The sequence below is a fragment of the Peromyscus maniculatus genome, chromosome 17, assembly GCF_049852395.1.
Source record: "Peromyscus maniculatus bairdii isolate BWxNUB_F1_BW_parent chromosome 17, HU_Pman_BW_mat_3.1, whole genome shotgun sequence".
Lineage (NCBI taxonomy): Eukaryota > Metazoa > Chordata > Mammalia > Rodentia > Cricetidae > Peromyscus > Peromyscus maniculatus.
This window is the reverse complement of record NC_134868.1, coordinates 60,615,461-60,638,648: the sequence shown is the minus strand read 5'-3', so window position 1 is coordinate 60,638,648 and position 23,188 is coordinate 60,615,461. Positions and strand designations below refer to the sequence as shown.

The following is a 23,188-nucleotide window of genomic DNA, read 5'->3' as shown; positions in this document are numbered from 1 at the left end:
TTCCTTGAGGGCTACCTCATCTCGAACCTGTTCGTCCCCATGGTACAATTTAACTACTCTGTTGGGAATCCCATGGGTGTTACTCATCTGCTGCAAGAGATGTCCTCCTATTTCAGGTCAGGGAGCCCTATGACGTCTCTGGCCCTCTGCAAAGTCTGTGAGTATGCCCGGAGAAAGTGGCCGAGGCATTCCTGACTCCATAGTGTCATTCATGGTCTGTCTCTAAAACTCCAATTTTAGCGGCTGCTTGTGTGTGGTGCAGATAACCCAGGGTCACAGTGGCACACGGCGCCGCTGTGGATGCACAGTGCCCTTGCCAGGATGCTGATGCTGACAGCGCAGGGTTCCCCCCCCTCTGCTGCACCCACTTCCCAGAGTGATGTGCATATCCTCAGTGCTCCCACTGGCCGTAGTAACCTTAGTAGCCTGTTTACCGTGCCAGGAAGTCTCTGTCTTCATATATGTGCTTCTGTGAGTGAAAAATGTGAGGTCAACTGACACCTCAAGGCACCTGTGTTTTTCATCTCTGAGAATTTTTCTCATTCAATTGCTACTGTGCTAGAATATCGCATTTCATAACACTAAAATTGATGAATACCAGAGGCTGGGGAGATCTCTCAGTAAAGTGCCATCCAAGCACAAGTGTCTGGATTTCCATCCCCGTAACCACGTTATCAGAGCCAGGCTTGACACTTGCCTGTAATCCCAGTGCTGGGTAGGAGAAGACAGGAGCATCTTTGGAGCTTCTGGGCCTGGCAGTCTAGACAAACTCATGACCTCCATGTTCAGTGAGAGACCCTGTCTCAAAAAAATAAGGTGGAGAGCAATTGGTGAAGACCCTTGACAACCCTTGGCTTATACACATGCACACCGCCAACATATAGCAAAAAAGTGGTGTATGTTGTATAGAATAAAATACACAAATGTGACAACACAGTTCAACAGACCTCAGTCTTGTGTAGTTAGACAGGTTCTGACCTCCCAGATGAAAATACAAGACATTTTCTTAGTTCTAGAAGCTTCTCCATGACCTTTTTTCCATGTCAACAATCTATTTTTTCTTTCTGTAATATCATAAATCTTGAACTTCATGCAAGTGAACCAGGTCATAAATGTAACACTTTCAAAATATCTCCCACGGGTTCATGTGAGATTTTAATTCGGAGGGTTTTTCTTCACAGCCACCACAGTGATTCTACTTTGAAACACTTAATTAACACCTACAAGTAGGGTTGAAGATACGTATCCGTGGCAGGAAGTCCATGGAGGCATGGAAGTAGTTTCTCTAATACAGACAGCTTAGACATAAGTGTTAATGGTCATAGTAATATTCTGAAAATGTCCATTAAAATTATCACCATCGAGTTATTAGATAGGAGTCAAATCCCATTCCTCTGTGCACACTGAAGTTCTGTACATAAAAATACACCTTGCTTTTCTTAATGAGGACTTACTTCTTGTCTGTGTGTCTTTGTGTTGTTATTTCTTGAGACAGGGTCTCACTATGTAAGTGCTGGCTGGCCTGGAACTCCCTATGTAGATAAGGCTGGCCTCGAACTCACAGAGATCCTTCTGCCTCTGCCTTCCAAGCTGGGTTGAAAGGTGGCCAACACCATGCCAAAGCTGTTTGTAAATCTTCACCGACATGTCATTTTTTTTTTTTATATTTGGATAGCCTGACTCCCCATGTTGCTGTGTTCAAGGTGGACTGGTTCTGCTGCACTGTCTAGCCTGCTGGACACTCAGGGGCGGCAAAGTAAACATCATGGTGTCAGCGCCTCATTCGCATTTCAGAAGAGGTCCACCTGGTGCATACATCTGCTGTAGTTAATACGTGGTGGATGGATGTAATGTAATGTAGGATACAGAGCCAGGGTGAGCAAGCAATAAGCCAGTCCACTGACCAATTGCAGAAGAAAGGGGCAGGGAGAGGTTAGAGATGCTGTCCATCATCCTTCCACCCTTGAAGCCCGGTTTTCCTGCAGTCTGTGACCCTCCTCATCCTTTCCTGTGTCTTTTCTGTTCCCATGTTTTTGTCTCGTCTCTCCATGCATCTGATAGGAAGGGTTGGGGTTCACCGGGCACAGAAGGACAAGGTGGGTGGTTTAACAAAAAGAGGCAGAAATGAACCTGGAAAGCAGAAGGAAGGCGGATGCCGGGAGTTGCAGCAAATGGCACCTGCAATATCTAGAAGTCATTTTTAAAATGACATTGACCAGTGAATGGGATGCAGGGCTCCTCCACAGCCAAAGTGGCCCCTGTGATGAGAACTTCATGATGAATCTGGTCTTGCTCCTCTATGCCCGAGTGCTCACACTCACATGCTCCATCTTCATGCCTCAGTTTCCTCATCTATTACAAAGTAAAGAGTAATAGTGGCCTCTTATGAAGATCACTCTCTTATGAAGATTAGCTGAGTGGATACTTAGGATGCCATTACAAAAATGCCTGGCACATTGGAATTGCCTTTTGTTTATTGCACACAGCCAGGCTTACCTAGTGCAGGCAGAATTAACACACGACTATTGTTTAACTCAAGTCTCTAAAACACTGCAGGCTTTAAGTAGAGAGGAAAGCGACTAGGAGGAGAAAGGGCCGTCTTCTGCTTCCCCATTCCGCTCTTGTTCTTGACAGCCACAAATCCTGTCTGCCTGACTGCCTGTCACCTGCCTTCAGTGACGCACCCACCTGGCCTCCTCCAGTGGTGTACCCTAGACAAGGCTAGCCCATCCAGTTCCTGTGGCTCTTTCTTTGTGACCCAGATGTTCAGTGATGTTTTAGACTTCATTGGCAATAAGGAAAACTCGGGGCTTTAGCTTCAAGTAATATCTAGCAAGAAAGAGGCTTTCACTTGGCGCCAAGGGACATAAAAGGGCACTGTATTAAAACACTGAGTTGATTGGTAAAGGAAAAAATAAATAAATACGGGATTGCTGGAATGCTGAGATGAATTTAGGCTAAATATACACGCAGGCAAAATGAGCTTGATAGAAAATCTGAAGAACTGATAGAAATTGATTAAGTAAACTTGGGTATATATAGGCAAGGACATGGGTAATTAATTAAATTAAAACTAATAAAAAAAAAAAGACAAGACTCTAGCTAGGTGCAGTGGCATGTACCTGGAATTCAAGCACCTGGAGGCAAAGATTGGAACATCTGAGGCTAGCCAGGTTCCCAGTGCGTGGTGTGTGTGTGTGTGTGTGTGTGTGTGTGTGTGTGTGTGTAGATACATATGCATATATATACACATATGCATATGTATATGAATAAAACAAGCATGTGTATGTCCTACAGTTCAATACGTATCAGTTGGGAAATATGAAAAGAGATTCCTATATACAACTACCTCAAAATTCATTTTATCTTTTTCAAGAACATTTGTATTATTTTCAGTAAACAGACAACTGTTTTTTCTTCAAAATGAGCCAAGAGGCAGAGAATATTCTGTCTCTCCTCTGCTTGCCCACACAGTACACACACGCACGTGCATGCACACATACGCGCAGAAATAAACTAACAGTACCCTGCTCTGATTTCACTGTTAGGATAAACAAACGTGGGTTCAGCTTCAAACTTCAGTGAGAGAGAAAGTGGGGTGTTCCTCGTGGTTCATCCTAACATGCATGCTATAGTGATTTCCAAGTTCATTTTGCATTTAAGTGAAAAGATCCATATAAAAATACCTTACAAATGTTCCTGCCTAGATACTATAGAAAGTTAAAAACATTTCATTTCCATTAGCAGAAAAAAATTCAAGAGGCATGTGGGTGACCAGATGCCCCAGACGAGCACCGAGAGCATCCAGCCAGCATCTGGTCCCCTGTGTCCCCGTCAAAGCTCGTCTGTTCACCTGTGTTGTTACTGAAAGAGCAGCCATGAGCCTGGCTGGCGGCCGTCTTACACCTCCATTCTGTCTCCACATTGCCACTGTCTGACAACAGCGGAGGGAATGGTGGGGGACATTTTTGGTTCCGACATAGCATGCTCTCTCTGAGGCACGGAAGCCTTGTTTAGCATGTCAGCAGTCTTCCGACACACCGAGGGCAGTGCACAGCTTCCCCTGCCTTGCTTCTGCCTGGGCAAATCTGCGCTTTCATTCCCCACCCTTTGCCCTGGGTGTGTATACGTGTAACATCAATGGCCGTTGTTCTGTCCTCAGACACATTGAGGCCAGTGGGCAGTTCTGTGCAGTCCTGTGTCTGACAGACAGCCACGGTCTAATGGACAAGTCAGCCTCAGAAGTGGGTACATCACTGCTGGGAGCTGAAGCGGAGACAAGTAAGCTGGTGGCTTGTGAGGCCAGTCCAGGCTCCAAGCAACACGGTGAACTGAAGGCTCTGAGAGAGACCAGCTGTAGCATGCCCATTTCTCTGCTGTCTTTGGGAAAAGACCATGTAAGCTTGCAGGGCCTGAAATCATTAGACTAATGCCATGGTCACAGGTGAGCTTGGGACCCCACCCACCCAGAAACCTTGGAAGTTGGTGATAGGTGGCCAGAACATGCATTATCTTAGTAATGGTGGCGTGCATCACATTTGTTGCAGGTCCTTGTACTTCTTCGTCAGTGTTTGAAGCCCCAATCTGTTCCCGGAGTTGAGACAGGATCCCCTGTCTTAGAGTTTGGGTTTGCATCACAGAAGGCCTCTTGTATACAGTTCACATCTTCCTTTGTTGGAGGTGGCAATGTAGCCTACTGTATTAGTAACTTTTCTTGTTGCTTAGACAAAATCCCTGGCGAAAGAAACTTAAAGGAGGAAGGGATGCCTTATGTCAGGGGCTGAGAGGATATAGTCCACCATGGTGGAAAAGGCGTGGTGGTAACACTGACTAACTGTGGCAGCAGGGGCCAGAGACACTGGTCAGTTGGCGTAGACAGTCAGGAAACAGAGAAAATGGGATGCTGGAGACACTGGTCAGCTGGCGTAGACAGTCAGGAAGTGGAGCAAATGGGATGCTGGAGACACTGGTCAGTTGGTGTAGACAGTCAGGAAGTGGAGCAAATGGGATGCTGATGTTTAGTTTGCCTTCTTCTTTGTTATTGCTTTCTGTCCCAAAACGTGACGACACTCACATTCAACGTGGGTCTTTCCTCCTCAGTTAAACTACTCTCTGGAAACGCCTTCCCAGAGACTTGGAACTATGTCCTGGGTGTATCTAAACCACATCACGATGATAATGAAGTTGACCATCACACCCACTGAGCATAGGCTCTCTACTGATAGTGGTGATTGAGGGCTTCGGTCTCTAATTCCATCATGGACTACTATATAAAAATGGATGAACTATTGGACTAGGAAGCCTGGATCCCATCTTGTAATGCCTGTAGCATGGGTTCTCGGTAGAACTGGGGTGAGGTACCTGATCTGGGACACAGTAAATAAAAAAGTATGTAATAATGACTACATTTAAAAGAAAAAACAGCATGTGTTTGTATAGTGTCAACAGTGAGCACTTGTTTGATGCATGACAAATGAAAAGTGCTTTTGAAATATTCTTGGCATTTTCACTGGTAACAACAGGGTATTGTAAAAATGCTGCAAAATAATAAAATAACTGTGCTTTATTAGTTGTGAGTTTTCTGACAATGGAAAACAGCTCCTATCAAATCCTTGTATCTAATATTGTGCTTAATGACCAATTCCACAACACAAATGAATTTCTAGTAACTTATCCATTCCAGTCTCAGCTCTGCCTTACTGCTCCCATCGAATCTGATATTACCCATAAAATATGTGATTCAAAGAGCTGCGATGTGGTCTTTGTGATCCCTACCAGAGCTGGGTTTCTTAGGAAAGATGTATTTCAAGAAATGTAATAAATTTTTTAGTCATCCTTTGTCCAATGTTATGAAAGTTAATAGAATCCTATCTATGTTCCCATCATAGTTACACTTGAATAAGGAACTAGTTCTTGTTTGGTAGGACTGGGAAAATGAAATTGTATCTCTTTTTGGCTGTGAATGTACTCAAAGGTTGACAAAATGAGCACAAAGTTCCAAATTCAATATAAGACAACTTGAGAGTGTGTAAAAATGACATGTAAGCATAGTCCAAACCTATCTCATGCCTAGTTTATATACATCTCATGTATACTTTGTGTACATCTCATGCATAGTTCATTCATAGATCATGCACAGCTTATACATAGCTCATGCGCTGCTCAAATACAGCTCATGCGTAGCTGATACACATCTCATACACAGCTCATACACATCTCATACACAGCTCAGGCACAGCTCATGTACAGGTCATACACAACTCCTGCACAGCTCATATACAGCTGATACACGTATCATACAAAGCTCATGTACAGTTCATGCACAGCTCATACACTGCTCATGTACAGCTCATACATAGCTCATACACAGCTCATGCACAACTCATGTACAGCTGATACACATCTCATACACATCTCATGTACAGCTGATACGTATCTCATCTACTGCTCATGAACATCTCATACACATCTCATACACTGCTCATGCACAGCTCATACACAGCTCATGTGCAGTTCTTTGTAACACATGTACAGTACAGTTCTTGTATACAGCTCATACATATGAGGCAGAGTGAAGAATCTTCACAGTATGTGCATTCATCTCTATTTCCTCAGAGTGGCAGTGGCTAGTGTTGTTCCTCTGCATAGTTCCCGGTCCCACGTCCTCAGCCATGTTGTTTCTCATGTATCACAGTGCATGGCTTGATGGACATCTGCACTTCACCAATGAGCACCTAAAGGACAAGGGCATGCTTTGGTCAGAGTTCTGCCAGAGGTGGGGTTAAGTTATTCAAAAATAGATCACTAGGTAGGTCCCAGTCGATCATACTTTCATAACATCTTTTTGGACTCGTGCTTTTCATTTTAAGGAGTGATTCATGGTATCATCACAAGATATGGGCTGGTTGTGCACATTCAGAGGCATGCAAGTTACAGAGGATAGAACTTCATATATATGGAGGAGCACAGGCAGCACACTGTCTGTCTGTCACTGTGTTAAGAGGAGGAGCAACAGAGTAACTAGGTAGCAGAAAGTCCCCTAAAGAGACCAGACACCACTCCAGTGAACATGGAATTGCTGTGCATATGGAGGCTTGCACTGATTTGAGAAGAAGGTGCCATGTTCTTCTTGATGGTCAGTAAGAGATGTATACAGTTGTCTGCTGTCTTACTGGATCATTGCAAAACACACAAAGAAGTTTCAAAAATAAGCTACACTATTTCTGTACATAAATGCTGCATTTCAGACCTGTTTTAGACACATTTTTATTCCCCATAATCACCCAACATGTTACAGGTCATAGGTGATAGGGGCACTGTAATTATTAAATAGATGAATAATGAAGGATCCACTTTAACAAAGGCAGAAAGTCTTCCTAATTCTCGAGAAAGTTAAAGTGTGGACAGGGTCATTTGATACATAGTAAAATATTTTTCCTTGTTAATTTTAGTAGTCATTTCATTGAACACCAAAAACCTAATCAACAGTTTTATTTGTCTTATCTCTAACCGTATAATGGAGATTAGGTACCACACTTTCCAGCCACAAAGTGGGGGTGGAGTTCTGTCTCAACTGACACTCTGGAAAGTGGTAGAGTATGCATTTGAACTTTGAAGGAAAACATGACAAGGTGTGACTATGATGGTCAGGACACTGTCCCTTGAAGTGTATTCATGACCCTTCACTGTACAGGTCTGGCTTTTATCATCTAATTTAATAAAGACAGACTCACTGAGTTCTGTTCATAAGGGAACTCAAGATTTATGCTCCACCACAGAAAGGTGTGAACCTTTACCACATGCTTCATTTTTACATTCTCAATGCCACCAAAAGCTGAGACAAATTATGACTCTGTGCTTTCAAAGAAGATTAGCATAAAAATACAACACCTTGCAGCCAGGTCTTTAATGTAGCTTGCAGGGTTCAGAGCTGGGTGAAAATGATGATTACTTCTCTCTGACACTAGCCAGTGGAGGTAGAGCTTCCAGATGAGTACCAGCTCAATTTCTCCATGTCCTATGATGGAAGTGAGTGATATCTTCAGCATTAGGGTCTCAGCATCAGGTTGTGGAGGGTAACCAATATCACTGACAATAACCTGCACTGCTTGGGATCTATGGGAAACTGTTGGCCAATGACTCAAAAAGATACAACCCATTCCCAATGCTGGGGTTTTCATTTGGTAGTCTATGATGTCCAGCTGAGGTATTGTCCCACATATTATATGGTAACTAAACTTATACTGGGAGAGGAAAATCAGTTTCCTTTAATGGAATGACACTGGGTATATCAGCCACACTCCAGGGCAGACCCCGTGCTCAGGAATGATGAGGAAATACAATGATTAGGAAAAACTGGCCTCCATGCTTTTGCTTTAAAGAGAGACAGAACATGAAATTGAGTGGGTGGGGAGTTGGGGGAACGGGAAAGAGTATGATCAAAATATACTGTATGAAATTCTCAAAGAATAAATAAAAATATTGCTAAAAATAAAAATACATTAACTTTAAAATGTAATCACTTAGACTTTCTCATTTGTAAGTGACTTACAGATGACTTTCTCTGGCTAACTAGCTATTAAAATATGATATTTATCTCCATTACAATAGAGCCTTGGAGACCATGTGTCCCCTTCTGATTGCAACCCAGGAAAACTTCATTCCCTGGCTTAGGTTGTGCAGTTTAATTCATTGCAGTCTGCAGAGGTAGCAGAATCCTAAATTTTAAAGCTGTGCAAATCAACAGCTTTCTGTGGGTAATTTAAATTTTGCATTCTGCATAGATAACCAAAACGATGCCTTGTGAGCACGCTTCCTGGCTAGAGGCAGAGATCCAAGCACTCCCATCCTAAGGAGGGGCTATTTTGAGCTCCTGCTGTCCATTTCATATTCACACGCAGCAACTGGTGGCAACTAAAATAATGAGCTTGGCCAGCAGCTAAAGAATCCTGTCGTCCTATCGGGGGCAGCAGACGGGGAGCACCAGTAAGATTCAGGATGCCTGTGCAGCATCTCCCTCCTGCCCACTCATCAGCATAGACTTCTGCATTTTGAAAGCTATTGAGAAGCCATTAGCAGGCAGGACGGAGAGGGAGCGCCGCACTGCAGCACACCTCCACACTAGCGGAAGGCTGTGGCTGCACGTGAGCACCAATTAGAGCGACCCTCCCCAGGACGGTGGCACTGGAGTGTGTCAATCAAGGGCGCTAGGGTAGCACGTGCAGCGGCAGCAGTGGCTGCTCTGGACGCCAGCTGCTGAATGAGAATGAGTTTGGTGCTTTCTGCAAGATCATGGACGGGAGCCTCTGCTCAGTGATGCGTTCTGAGGTGCCCTGTTACCTGAGCAGGGACCCTGAATTATGCATTGCCTGGGGACAGCAGTCATAGCAGAAGAGAATGCTGGGACCCACGGCAGGGTTCATGCCTGAGAAGGGACAATGTCTCACTATCATTTTATCAAGTGCTGTAAGTAGACTCGCTGACTCCTGTGTGTGTGTATGTTTGTCTCTTAAAGTGTTATTTTAAACATATGCCAAAATTAAGGCAGGTGTTCTGGCGTGTGGCATCCAGATGGGTGACACTCATTGGTAGCTGTGAAGGGTAGTTGACAGGCTGAGTTCCATTTTATTTCAGATTCTAAAATAATTCTCTCTTTATCTAAATGCTGTAGTGTGAAAAAAATCTTTAAAATGCTGCGTTTTAAAAAAGAGATGTGTTGGATACCGGAAACAGAGAGAGAAAAGAAATACATAAACAAAAGTTGCTGAAGGATTTCCACACTGTTAAGGTGTTTGGGTGATGTTTGTACAACTTACTTGGCGAATGTATGACTGAAGTCATTTAGTGATTTACCTCCCTCTCCAGGTGCGCTGCTGCTGTGGTATTCAGGGCTTTCCTTCTCAGCCTGTCAGGGGGTAATCCTTGGCTGGGAACTTTTGTCCTTGTGCCATTCACCTTGCAGAGACTGCACCCAAGCTCTGCACAGAAGCTCATGTGGTACAGAATAGTCAGCCGGCAGCTCTCCTTAAGGCTTTAATATTGGAATTCCAGCAGGGTGCTCTGAGCTAGACTCTATTTGCTCCTAAGCCTTCTCCTGATAGTGACAAGGACTTAGAGGACATATTTAGAGCACACCCACTCCGGGAGTAGAATTCTTTTCTCTGTTAGCACTTCCGAAAACTTCTGCACGTTCATATCATGACCTTTCAGTGACAGGTGACATTGGCAGAGGACAGATTTCTAGTAAGATTATGGGTTTGCAGACAAGGACATACCAATGTTAATTAAGCACCTTGATGAAGGAATGTGGTTTCAATGGATCTTGGGTTTTGTTTTAAAGGAGACTGAAACACATGTTTGAGGAGAAAATAGTTGTCTTGCTCTAGTTGTTGTTGGCTAATAGACAAGAGGGTGATGGCCCCGTGATTATTAAAATAAATATCCTCGTTCAAAAGCCTTGCCTCCAGAAGCAAGAAAGAATGTACTGATCAGCCTGAACATTTGGAAATTCACTTTAACTGATAAGAATTGGCACAGGGCGGCTTCTTTGAGAGGCACAGAGTAGTCGTTGGTTTAACCCTTTAAGTCTCAAAGTGACTGACCTGGTGACACACATCGTGCCATGCCCCTGCCTGGTTCTGCAACAGCCGCTTACGTTACGTTTTACTGCAGTGACAGGCATGTTCCTGTCTGGCTTCCGGGAAGGGAATTCCCAAAACCCTCCGCATCATTTCACCAGGGAGACCGGGCTCATTGCAGAAGACAGAGCACACCTGGTAGAATGTAGCAGGGTGGGGGTGGGGGGCATGGGGGGTGCAGAAGCACAGTGGGATGGAATAGTGAGGACTTGGGGGAGGGGGAGGGATCGGGTGGTGGCCAGACATTACATGAGGCTGCCCTCCCCCGCCTCATTTTACCTTTTTTAAGTGTATGATATTGCTAGAATTTCAGAGTTTGGAAGAGGCAGTGGCATAAACCTAATGGAATGCTTTAGGCGAGTCCTACTATTGGCCACCATAAGAGATAAAAGCCGACTTAATGAATCTAATTAATGAATAATGTTCATTAATGAAAATGTTTCAAATGCTTGGGGAAAGCATTCCTGATGAATTTACCAAAGTAATTAAGAAGTGCTTACTTACAAGTCACCTATTTCCTGAGCTATTCGCTGCAAAGCAGGCTTGCCCTCCAGTGCCAGCCTCCACCGTGGACTGTAGAAGCCGGGTTTTACTGTGGCTGAATGGATGAAGCGGCCAGTGGCTGTTTCTTACCATAGAATTGTGGGTCTTTTTTTTTTTTTTAAAGGATCTCTTGAGTGCAGGAGTTTAACTTATTTTTATTTTATGTACATTGGTGTTTTGCCTGTAGGTGTGTCTGTATGGGGGTGTCAGATCCCCTCAAACTGGAGTTATAGACAGTTGTTAGCTGACATGTGGGTGCTGGGAATTGAACCCGGGTCATCTGGAAGAGCAGTCAGTGCTTTCAACCGCTGAGCCACCTCTCCAACCCAGAATTGTGGGTCTTAGTGACATCTCAAGAAATGACCAGAGTAAGGAGAACAGTGAGGAGGCTTTATTGATAAAGGTCACAGTTCATAGTGTTGAAGTTACACCTGACACCTTCAATGTTCCCAGTTCCTGTTGCTTTGTCCATTATTGTGACCTGGTGCTCAGGCAGCATGCACTGGGTCTCACTCTCTGTCTACACTCACTCTTTCCTCTCCATACCCTCCTGTGTGACTTCCTCCACATTCTGTTCCTTCTTTATCACCCTACTGTGTTCACCTTCAGAGCCAAGCAGTCGTGCTGGAAGTGAGCAGATTCCTGGGCAGAAGCGAGAACTTTCGCTTGCCTTACCTCAGTATCTCATGTGGGCCCCATGGGGCAGAGGATGCCATTGTGCAGAGTGTGAGGTGACCAATAATTCATGGTCAGGGAAACCCCCTCAGCCACCCAGGGGAGTACTCATTTCATGGTAAGCCATGCACTCTGAAAGGTCTCACCTCAGTCTGAAGGTAGGTGACCTGCTGTTTCTAGAAATTATTCTTTTCTTTCAGTGCTGCAAATAGTGGGGCTGGAGAGAGAGCTCAGTGTTTATCACTCCTGCAGAGGACCATGTTTGATTCTCGGTCCCTCCATGGAGAGACTTACAACTGCCTGTAACTCTACCTCCTGGGGATCTGATGCCCTCTTCTGGCCTCTGCAGGCACCTGCACTCACTTGCACATACCCACTCATAGACATACACACAAACACTTAATTGAAAGCAAAGTAAGTCTTAAGAAAACAAAACAACACTGTCAGCAGTGGATATGTTTTTACCATCAGAGAGAGAAAACTCTGAAGCAGAGTGAGCAGAAGTTCAGGGAGGCAAATCATTTTGGATCTTTTCTCTGCCTGTGTCCTTCTCTTTGGCACAAGAATGGGTCTCACTTTGCAAACCTGATCCAGCTTATATAGTAATGTTTAAAACTAGAACAAACATTTCATCGTGGAGGTAGCGTCAGCAGGAAAGTTCCAGATGACCTCTAGGAGAAATGCTGATGTTGAGGGCGCCTCTGGTCAGAGCAGTGCTTCAGATAGATCTGTGGTGAGAGTTCATCCTGTGCTGAGCCTGGGGTTGGGAGGTCAGAGTGGTCATAACACTTGGTCACATGACTAGATTCAGATGTCAGCAGGAAGGCGAACTGGATCTGGGAGACAATGGTCCCCAGTTTTACTGCAGCATGAGCAGCTAGCTAGACATCTGTTTTCCCCTTAACCAATGGGAGCAGAAGCATCCTATCTGCCTTGTGTGCTTTTCCTGCCTTGCATCAGGGTCCAAGCCTGCCAGTCACTCCCTGGCCTGTTTCTCTCCTGTTCAGTCCTTCTCTTCGCATGTGGATTCAAGGAAGCACCTTCTTCAATAGGAGGATGTTGTAGAGGATTATTTTAAGGTGTGTTACATTTGTTTATGCTGTGGAACATTAGTTTAATGATGCAAAGACATTTTATATTCTTTTATATTGCATTTGTTTAACTCTGTGAAGCTGTGTTGCTTTGCCTGTCTAAAACACCTGATGGTCTAATAAAGAGCTGACTGGCCCATAGAGAAGTAAGAGAAAGGATAGGTGGGGCTTGTGGGCAGAGAGAATAAAAGAGGAAGAGAAACGTGGGAGGGAAAGAAGGAGCAAGAGAACAAGGAGAGGAGGATGCTGGGGGCCAGCCACCCAGCCACTCAGCCACCCAAGCCGCACAGCCAGCCACAGATTTACAGAAATAAGAGAAAGGTAAAAGCCCAGAGAAAAGGTAGATGGATAAATTAAAGTTAAAAGCTGGCAAGAAACAAGCCAAGCTAAGGCTGATCATTTATAAGAAATAATAAGCCTCTGTGTGTTTTATTTGGGAGCTGGGTGGCGGACCCTCCCCGCCAAAGCAGCAGTACAAACAACAACAGGAGAAAGGTTAAAGCTGTCCATTGTGAATGTCTCCAGGCCACCGATTCTCCGCAGCAGCCAGGCCCTAGCTAAAACTGCTACTGTCCCCATAGAGCAAGGTCCCTCTTCCACCTTCTGGCCCCTCTTTCTCACAAAGGACCCTCTACCAAGAGACTCCCCTGCTCCTCTCCCCACTGTGCATTCTGCTCACTGTCCAGGAACCTCTGGGCAGTGATGCCCCTGTTCTTTGCCTCACAGAGCCCTGGCCTGGTTGTCTTTGCTGGCCCCTAACCCCGTTCCCCAGACCACACCTAGGGTCAGTAACTGAAGCCACTCAGCTCTTCCCCCATCCCCCTCTGCTTCACCTAAGTGACAAATGACTAACATTGAGTGTGACTTCCCCACCTGTCCGTCAGTCCTGAGAAACGGCAGTGCGGGTGGGGGTGGGGTGATCGGTAAAGGACGGAAGAGTGAGCACAGACCGGTTGCGTTTTAGCATCGAGATTGCACATCTGCACCGTGCCGGTGGGCACTGGCACCACAGCCTTGTCAGCTTTTCCCAGCAGGCACACGGTTGCTGCCTGGATACCCTCATCTGCCTTCAGTCAGCACCGCGAGAACAGCCAGTTAAATCTCCAAAGGTGCACACGTGTGAACATTCTTTTTGAGGACTTCTCCTCCATGATAGTGAATTTTCTCCCTAGGAACTAAAGCTGGTGTGCACCAGAGTCCCCTGTCCCTTTGAAGGCCTCTCACCGGCTTCCACTATCCGTGTCTCCTGTGACATCAGATTCCTCAAGAGTAAACAGGAGCCCTGGTCTACCCATATTTTCAAGCCCACCTAGTTTCTTTAATGGTTATGACATGGGGTGTCCGACACTCACCCCCTTTTCACTGTCTCAGGGGCTCCTTCTGCTGTGGTCTTCACGACTCCCTGAATCCGGGTTAGGGAAGCTCAGCACACAGTAGACGCTCTACCTCTTATCAGTTGATTTCTCACTTGACGCCGACCTTCCCTTGTTCATCTTCAGCTTTCAAGGTTTTCTCCTTGGTGATGGCTGGGAGCCACCATGTGGTGCTGGGAATAGAACCTGGGTCCTCTGGAAGAGCAGCCAGTGCTCTTAACCACCCAACAATCTCTCTAGCCCCGACCTCTTCTCTTTTTGTCTATCTGTAATGATGACCAAACTCTAACTCTGTTTACTCTCATGGGTTTTGGGTTTCTTTATGTCTTGTGGTGTATTTCCTGAAGTCTAATGATGAGTCTTCTACACCTTTTTGAAAAACCTTAATTTTTAGAGTTAAAATATTTTATAAAATTAAGATGTGTATTTAAGAAGAAGCTAGGTTTACCATTAATTATACTTTTCTCTCTTCACTGACAATATACTATCTTTGAAATCCCTATTTTTTATCCCATTTTAAGTGGAATACCTAAGTGTCTTTACATCTTGTTTATGGTTGGTCACTCACCAGAGCTCACTGGCTTGATAATCAATTTTGATATTTGAAAAGCCAAATCCTCACTGTGAGGCCTCTTCACTTTCTTTGATACTTTACATTGAGTATTAAGAAAAAATTTTCTAACACAAAGAACACTGTATTTTTGCTTTGCTTTTCATTGTGTGTGTGCACGCGCTTTTTGGTTTTAGGTTTGGGTTTGTTTACTTTTTTTAAGATCGAGAAAGAATCTGAAGTTCCATGGGTAGAGAGGATAGGATTTGGAGTGAGTTGGAAGAGGGGAAATTTTTTAATCAAAATATAGTGTATACATTTTTTAAATAGTAAAAATAATTATAAGTAGGCTCAAAGCAGAAATAAATAAGAAGTCACAGTTTATAAACTATATCCCGCAGTTTAAATTAAAATAAACCCCAGAGTAAGTTCTCTATCTGTAGCGCTCACATCTTGCCCAATGAGTTTGAACACAGAGCTCGGCTATTCGAAACTGATGTTTATCTTTCCACAAGTAAATCTATAATTACTTAGCATTGTTGATTTATCAGCAATACAGGATGGAAAATTATTAAAGTAAATGGTGTTCTTAAAATAGAGAAAAATCTGAATAGCACGCTACAGTTAGAAAGACAGCAGTCACTGACCATGCTGCAGCAGGAAAGTCATTAGGCTCAGAGCACTATGTTACGTCCACACAGAAAACAGCATGTGTCTTACTGTTTTACATGTTTGTGTGTAGGTGTGGGGGATGGGTGAGGGTGTGTACGTCCCTCTCAGGTCATGAGGAAGCAGAGTTGAAGAAGATCTATGCAGTGACAAAGTTTTGTTTGTGCGTGTCTACTCTTTAGTCTCCATGCACAGGACTTTTACGTAGACTTTCAAGAATGTCACAGGCGGTTTGTGTTCCATGGGTCTGACCATATGGCTCTGTGTACTGCTATGTTGACACTGCATTATTAAAGCTGCCCATTGTATCTGGAGGGATCCATACCTACAGCCACTTGACATCTGCTGTTACAATGTGATATGCTCCTCTCTCTGGGTCTCTCTATCTCGCTGTCTCTCCTCTCTCTCTCCCTCTCTTCCCCTTACTGTTTGTTGAATGAAAACTGTCTATTCTTTCAGTCGCCTCTCATGCTCAGAATTACTTTAAGGACATAAGCACAACATTCTCTCTTAACTGAGCTGTATGCATTTCATTTTCTCATGTTTCCTTTATTCTGTCTTCCATTCTTGACTCATAAATTCAAGAAATATCTGCTATTTTCTAAGCATGGGAATACAGCTAAGGACACAAAATCTGGGTAATGACCCTGCTCCCTTGAAAGACTGAGGTCAGTGAGATAAAGAATAAGTAAGTAGTAAAAACTGTTTTTATAAGATAATTTATGGAAATTACCAGTGACCTGAGCCTAGAATTGGGGTACAAAGATATTTTAAACAGGCCATAAGGAAATTCTCATAAGAAGTGGATTTTCTTTTTTTCATGTTGCAATGTATTTTTCATGTTAAAATTGTATGAATAATGAATTTTGTTCTTACATTTCAGGAATGTTTTTAAAATTCTCACTTATCATTTAAATGTTGTCCAAATTATTTAGTATTATGTTGTTCAGTCTCTACATGTTTGAGTATGTCCTATAGAGTTTCTATTACTGATGTAACTTTATTGCATTGTGATTCTATTAGATACATTAGAGACATTATTTCATTCTTTTTATGTATTTAGGTATTTCTGTATGGCCTACAACATGATTTTAAAGACAATTTCATAGAGTACTGAGAAAAATGTGTCTGCAGCAGCAGTTGATAGAATGTCCTGTAGGCCTGTGTTCAAACCATCTGATCTGTGATCAGAGGCATGAACTCCAAAGAGTCTGTCTTGGGTAGGATTTCTATTGCTTTGAAGTGATGCCATGACCATGGCAACTCTTATAAGAAAAACTTTGAATGAGGCTGGCTTGCAGTTTCAGAGGTTTAGTCCATTATCATCCTGGTGGGGAGCGTGGCACCATGCAAACAGATGTGGTGCTGACTATATTCTGGCTTGCAGGCAACAGGAAGTTGACTGACACCTTGGGCAGTATCCTGAGCACAGGAAACCTCAAAGCCTGCCCCCACCCCATGATGACTCACTTCCTCTAACAAGACCATACCCACTGCAGCAAAGCCACACCTCCTAATAGTGCTACTTCCTATGCGATTATGGGGGCCAATTATGTTCAAGCTACCACAGTGTCCCTGTTAGATTTTTTTTTTTAATCTGGATAATCCATATACTGCTGATGAGCATAGAGTGCTAAAGTGACCCATTACTGTTGTATTTAGACCTGTCTGTCCATTGTGTCTAGTAGCGTTGGTCTTATGAAACTGTGTTAATCATCACAATTAATAGCACAGCTGTCTGTCATTGTTGTAGCTTCATGACCTATGGTTCACTTCATTAACATGTGAGATCATCTTTATCCCTGACTAGTTTCAGTGTGATGTGTGTTTAGTCCCATGTGAGTATAACCACTCCTGCTTACTCTCAGACTCCACTTAGTTAGAATATGTCACCTTCCACCATTTCACTTTTGGTCTCCGTGTGCCTGTATCAGGGTGGTGAGTTTCTTGCAGCCGAAAATAATTGGGCTTTTTTTTTTTAAATCCATTCAACCAGTCCACTTCTTTTAATTTGTGAGATGGGGCTGTTTACATTTGATGTTTTGCAGTGGTTTAAATGAGATATGTTTGCATGTGTGGTGGTTGCCCCCCCCATGCCGTTTATTGAAGGAGGGTGTGGTTTTGTGATGGTTTAAATGAGATGCCTGCCCCCATAGTCTCAGGCATTTGAATATCTGGTCTCAGTTGATGGTACTGTCTGCATGTTGCCTTACTGGAGACAATGTGTCACTGGAGGTGGGTTTTGAGGTTTCAAAAGCCACACACCAGCCGTTCCCAGTTCACCCTTCATGCTTGAAGTTTTAAGATGTGAGCTCTCAGATTGCTGCTCCAGCCACCATGTCTATCTGCTCCCTGCCCTGGCCGTGATAGACTTCTATCCCCCTGGAACTGTAACCCAAAATAAAGCCTTTCTTCTCTAAAAGTTGTCTTAGTCATGGTGTTTAATCACAGCAACATAAAAGTGACTAATGCAGGCTTATTTTCGCAGGTGTGTACTAATTTCTCTGGGAGGTGTGCTTGATTAGTTGGTCAAATGTCTGATTCTCAGCTCTCTTTTCTTCCTCCCTTCCTTCTCCCTCCCTCCCTCCCTCCCTCCCTCCCTCCCTCCCTCCCTCTCTCTCTCTCTCTCTCTCTCTTTTTCTTTTTTGTGTTCTTTTGGTAGGTTTTGAGACATTTGTGTATGTCTTTCTTATTCTACATATGTAAAAATGTGTCCTTTACATCTCCTCTACAGTGTTGTGTTAATGATCTTAGATTTCTTTAGTTTACATTTATCATGATGAATTTCTTTATATCTATTCTCCAATTTAAAGGCTAGTCTTGGTGGATTTAGTCATTTTGTTTAACAGATATTTTGTTTCAGGGTCTGAATATCAGCCCCTCATTTCCTAGCCTTTAGAGTTTTTGCTGAGATGCCTGCTGTTGTTCTGATGGTTCCCATTATAAGGAACTCTTGCTTTTCTCTTGAAATATCCGGTTACTTTGTTATGTACTTCTAGCAGTTTAATTATAATATAACACAGAGAAGGTTCTTTCCTGGTCATGTCTGTTGGGTTCTTAAGTTCTCCTACACTGAGATGTTTGTGTTTTTCCCCGATGTAAGGGAATATCTGCAGTAATTTATGGAATAGTTTCCTATGCCTTTATGCTACATCTTGGTTTCTTCTTCTATATCACAGTTTCATAGATTTGGCCTTTTAGCTGTGAGTCATAACTGTCTTATTACATTTTCATTATTACTGTCTGGAAGTAATAATACCTTAACTGTGTCCTTGATACCTGAGAATTTTCCCCATTTGGTCTGCTCTATTGACTATGTTTTGGTTGGGTTTTTTCATTTGATCGAATTGATTCATTTCAAGGATTTCCATTTGTTCCATTTGTTAGCATCTCTACTTACTGAATGTCTCTTTTAGATTAGTAACTTTCTCCTCTAAGTCTTGAGTGACTTATTTATTTTATTAAGGTGCTATAGGAAGTGACAGAATGGAGTGTGGGAGTTAGGAACATGAGCTCTCAGGGACAGGCTGCAGAGCCAGCAAGCCAACAAGTGAACTCCCGTTAGGTGGCCATCAGCACGCTCTAAACGTTAGCTGAGACAGTCTCACCTCTAGGACTTAGTGGGGTTTTTTGAACATTGTAATTCTTTCCAAAGTGATAGATGACTACATACTTTTTATTTCCGTGTTTTTATTTACTCAAGCTTGTGGTGATATTGTGTCCCCCCAATATATTATGCACCCTAATAAACTTATCTGGGGTCAGAGAACAGAACAGCCACTAGATAGACAAAGAGGCCAGAAAATGGTGGCACACATTCAGGAGGCAGAGATCCATCCAGATCTCGGTGAGTTCAAAGCCACTGGAAACAGCCAGGCATGATGATACACGCCTTTAATCCCAGGAAGTGATGGCAGGAAGTAGAAAGGTATATAAGGCCTGAGGACCTGGAACTTTAGCCTTTTAAACTTTTAGCTTTTTAGCAGCAGTTCAGCTGAGATCAATTTGGATGAGGACACAGAGGCTTCCAGTTTGAGGAAACAGGATCACCTCAGAAGTTGTTGAGGGGAGGTTGGATGTGGCTTATTCTGTCTTTCTGATCTTTCAGTGTTCACCCCAACACAAACCTCCAGGTTTGTTTTTATTAATAAGACCTAGTAAGATTCGTGCTATACATGCTGACCACACACACATACACACACACACACACACACACACACACACACACACACACAGGTGCTCACTTTACCCCCAGTATTCTTTTCTTTTTTCTTTCTTTCTTTCTTTCTTTTTCTTTTCTTTTTTTTTTTTGGTTTTTCGAGACAGGGTTTCTCTGTGTAGCTTTGCACCTTTCCTGGAACTCACTTGGTAGCCCAGGCTGGCCTTGAACTCACAAAGATCCGCCTGGCTCTGCCTCCCAAGTGCTGGGATTAAAGGTGTGTGCCACCACCGCCTGGCCCAGTATTCTTTTCTAAAAAGTCATTTCTTCAAGTTTTCTGTCACCTAGTTACTGTGTGCCAGTCTCCACACCATGGCTCTACCGAAACACTGAGCTCTTATTCTCTTTATTTATGTCTAATCACCTCCCTAGTAGCCTAACACCCTGGTCCCCCTGCCTCCGAATGCAGCATGATTCCTCTGCTCCTGCAGACTGCTGGCTCAGTGTTTCCTCTCACGGGTGGTGTTTCTCAGTGTTGCAGCCTCTTCCTTGTGCAAGCTACCAGGCCATGCACTCGATTTATATGTATATATGGATTTTCATTCCTCAAGGAATTCGCTGTCTAGGAGTTACGACATGTAGTCACATGTAGGCTTTTTGCAGAAAACAGTTGTAGATTCCGTGGATGTTGAAAGGGCACATACAAATGCCATGCCTTCCTTTGAGGAGCTGCTATTCACCAGTTCTGCTGTAAGGAAAGGGAGCTGGAGACTAGTCAGTCTCCTGGGAGGGAGTGAGAAGGCATACAAGGTTGAGTAGATTTTCAGTGAAGTTCCTGAATGAGAAACTGGTGAGAGCAGACGCCATGTAGGAAGCTGTGAACACTTGAGCATTCAAGGAATGAGCAGAGGTAACTCCATGTGCTGTTCAGGCATGGGGTGGCGGGGGGTGGGGGGGTGGAAGTGCTTGTGGGGGAGGGGAGCAGTGTATGCACACAAGCAAGAGCTGGGCCAAGGTGCTGAGGTTCATGTTGCTCTTTGTGTGATTCCCCGTAAGATCTCTCATTCCCGAGTGTGGTGTCAGTTCTGTCCTGCTAGTCCTGGAGAGTTGGAATTGAAGGCAGGGCTGTGAGAGGGAGAAGGCGGGAAGCCGCCCTGGTGGTAGCTGCAATCAGGATGGCAATGTTGGGATGCTATGGCCATGTCTGAGGAAAGCAGTGGCTTCACGGTTGGGTTGACTGAATTCAGTGTCCCGATATAATCAGAAGTTCTGCTCTTTTGTTCTTTCTACTGTTCCCTTGAGGTGAGTTATTTGTCTCCCAAATCTCTGTGGATGAATTCCAGGAAATGCCTAAAGTTGTGCAATCTGGTCCCAGCAGGACCTTCAACACACCAGATTCAGAAGTCTGAAATGTCCTAGCTGAAGCTTTTTCTCCCTCCGTCCATAAAGTCTCAGTCAGGAAAGGTTGGGAAACATGCAGCCAAGTGGGGACTCTTCCTGATCACAGCAGGAGCTTTGAGATTATCCAGACCATAAGAATGGAAGCTGCACAAAGGAGACAGCTCAGCATGGAAAGGAACTTGCTGTGTAAGCCTGTCAGCTTAAATCGCATCCCCCGGACCCATAATGGTTCCAAAAGTTGTTCTCTGACCTCTTCATGTATTCAGTGGCACACATTCTCACACTCACAAACTCTCTCTCTCACACACACACCATGTACAAAACAATAATACTGATGATAGCAATAATAATAAGAACAAGAAGAAACAGAATTATCAAAGATCTGTGTAGGGAGATCACTTTTGAAAAACAACTAGAAGAGAGGAGCAGCAGATACAGGAAGCTGCCCAAGTGGATCCTGTGATAACTAGCACACTGGAGAAGGAAGGAAAGTAGATGAATCTGAAAGAGAATTGGAGTCAATTAGATGAGGTCTTGGAGCAGGTTCGGAAGTTGTGGAGGCTGAAAGAAAGGGAATTGTAGTAGGCAACTGTGTGTGGTAGTGTGTGTGAGCTTCAGCTGGGAGCATGGTGAAGACACAGGCTCAGCATGGGCTGACGGAGTTCCAGGAGAGCTGCCTAGGGTCATTGTGCACAGTGTTACACACACAGCATTGCACTAAACTAAAGCTCAAAGGGGGATGTCTGTGACAGAGAGGTGGGAGCCATCAGCACGCTGTTGACAACTAAGATGAGGAAGGAGAAGAAATCAACAGCCAGACAAGAGATGGTTCAAGTCGGGGATGCCAGGAAGACAGTCAGAAAGAACTATCCTCACAGGAGTCGAGATGTCTTCCATCAGGAACATAAGAGAAACAGTGCCAAGCAGTGTGTGCAGAGGTGACGGGATTATGCATGAGGAGCATGCTTGGGAACATTCCACAAGGACCGAGTTCATGGCTTATACATGCAAAGGAGCCAACAGGAAAAAGGGAGGTCAGGTTAAAATGTAGTGACTTCAGCTATCACAGGGACAGAATGAGTCTATGGAATGCATGTTCACCTGACCACTAAGTGGTCACACAGGGAGTCATTGGAGAAGGATTTAGTGCTTAGAAGCATCTATTTTTAAGATAGGGAGAATAGTATAGGAGTGATCACCAGCCACAGTGGCTCACGAATGTGTTGTGAATCTCTTCCTTGGCTTTGAACACTGAGACCCATCTGTCTCTCATTGTGTCTCTCTTATGTCTCTGGAGCCATAAGTATTCTGCTCAGTATCCACAAGGAGTGAAGCAAAAACCACGGAGGGTTTGTATTGGTTCTTCATTACTCTGGTGGCATCTTCCAATTACTTGTGAAAATCAAATGACTCCAACCACCACTCCAACAGTAGGAGTAATGCCACCATCCCAGCAACAACTTTGAGAAAGGCGGGATTCAGTGGCCCGTGACATCGGGGAAGTGTTTCACTCACTGTTATAACTGAGAAGGCCAGAGGAGAACCTATGACCTCATGTTTCTAGTATGAACAGCCTTTGGTGAATATTGGAGGTTCCAGCCAGAGATTATTTGTTCATTGCTTTCTGAAGGAATTAATGCTTGATGCAACTGTGAATTACACGTAAAAGATTCGACAACCAAAGCATTTTAAACCATATTGTGTATTCAGGATGTTACCCGGAGGTCCTGTTGGAAAGGTCAAGTGATAAGTCATCTCCAGAGATAGTTATGGCTAAGAACCCTAACTAGCAGCTCTCTAGCCTTTATATGAAGATAGTGAAACGCAAAAGAAACACTATGATAAATTTGCATGAGTCAGTGGTGCCCACGAACTCCTCTCCTGATTTGTTCAGCTCTTCTTCGAAGGTCTTGTGCTGAGAGGAAGGGGCTTGAGAAAAATAAGCAAAGGTGAGAAGCTTGTGTCCTCTAAATAAGGGAGAATAAGAGACTTGAATTATTTATTACCTAGAAATGAGGAATGACAGGAGAGGTAGATACAAATTAATGAGTGGTCTGTGAAATCAATCGGCCATTCTTCCTCATTCCAGC

At 43.9% G+C, this 23,188-nt stretch overlaps 1 protein-coding gene across 2 annotated transcripts in view; it reads left to right on the top strand.

The window, feature by feature from the left end:
* The window catches only part of Myo16 (myosin XVI), a 482,961-nt gene that overhangs the window by 89,711 nt on the left and 370,062 nt on the right, over positions 1–23,188 (top strand). The window contains exon 1 of one of the 2 annotated variants that reach the window (XM_015999820.3): positions 9,098–9,465. The exons of the other annotated variant lie outside the window; for it this stretch is intronic. Coding sequence (XP_015855306.2) covers positions 9,438–9,465 — 28 coding nt within the window. The 5' untranslated portion in view covers positions 9,098–9,437. Of the gene's footprint in view, positions 1–9,097; positions 9,466–23,188 lie in introns of those variants that run through there. 2 annotated transcript variants of the gene reach the window in all.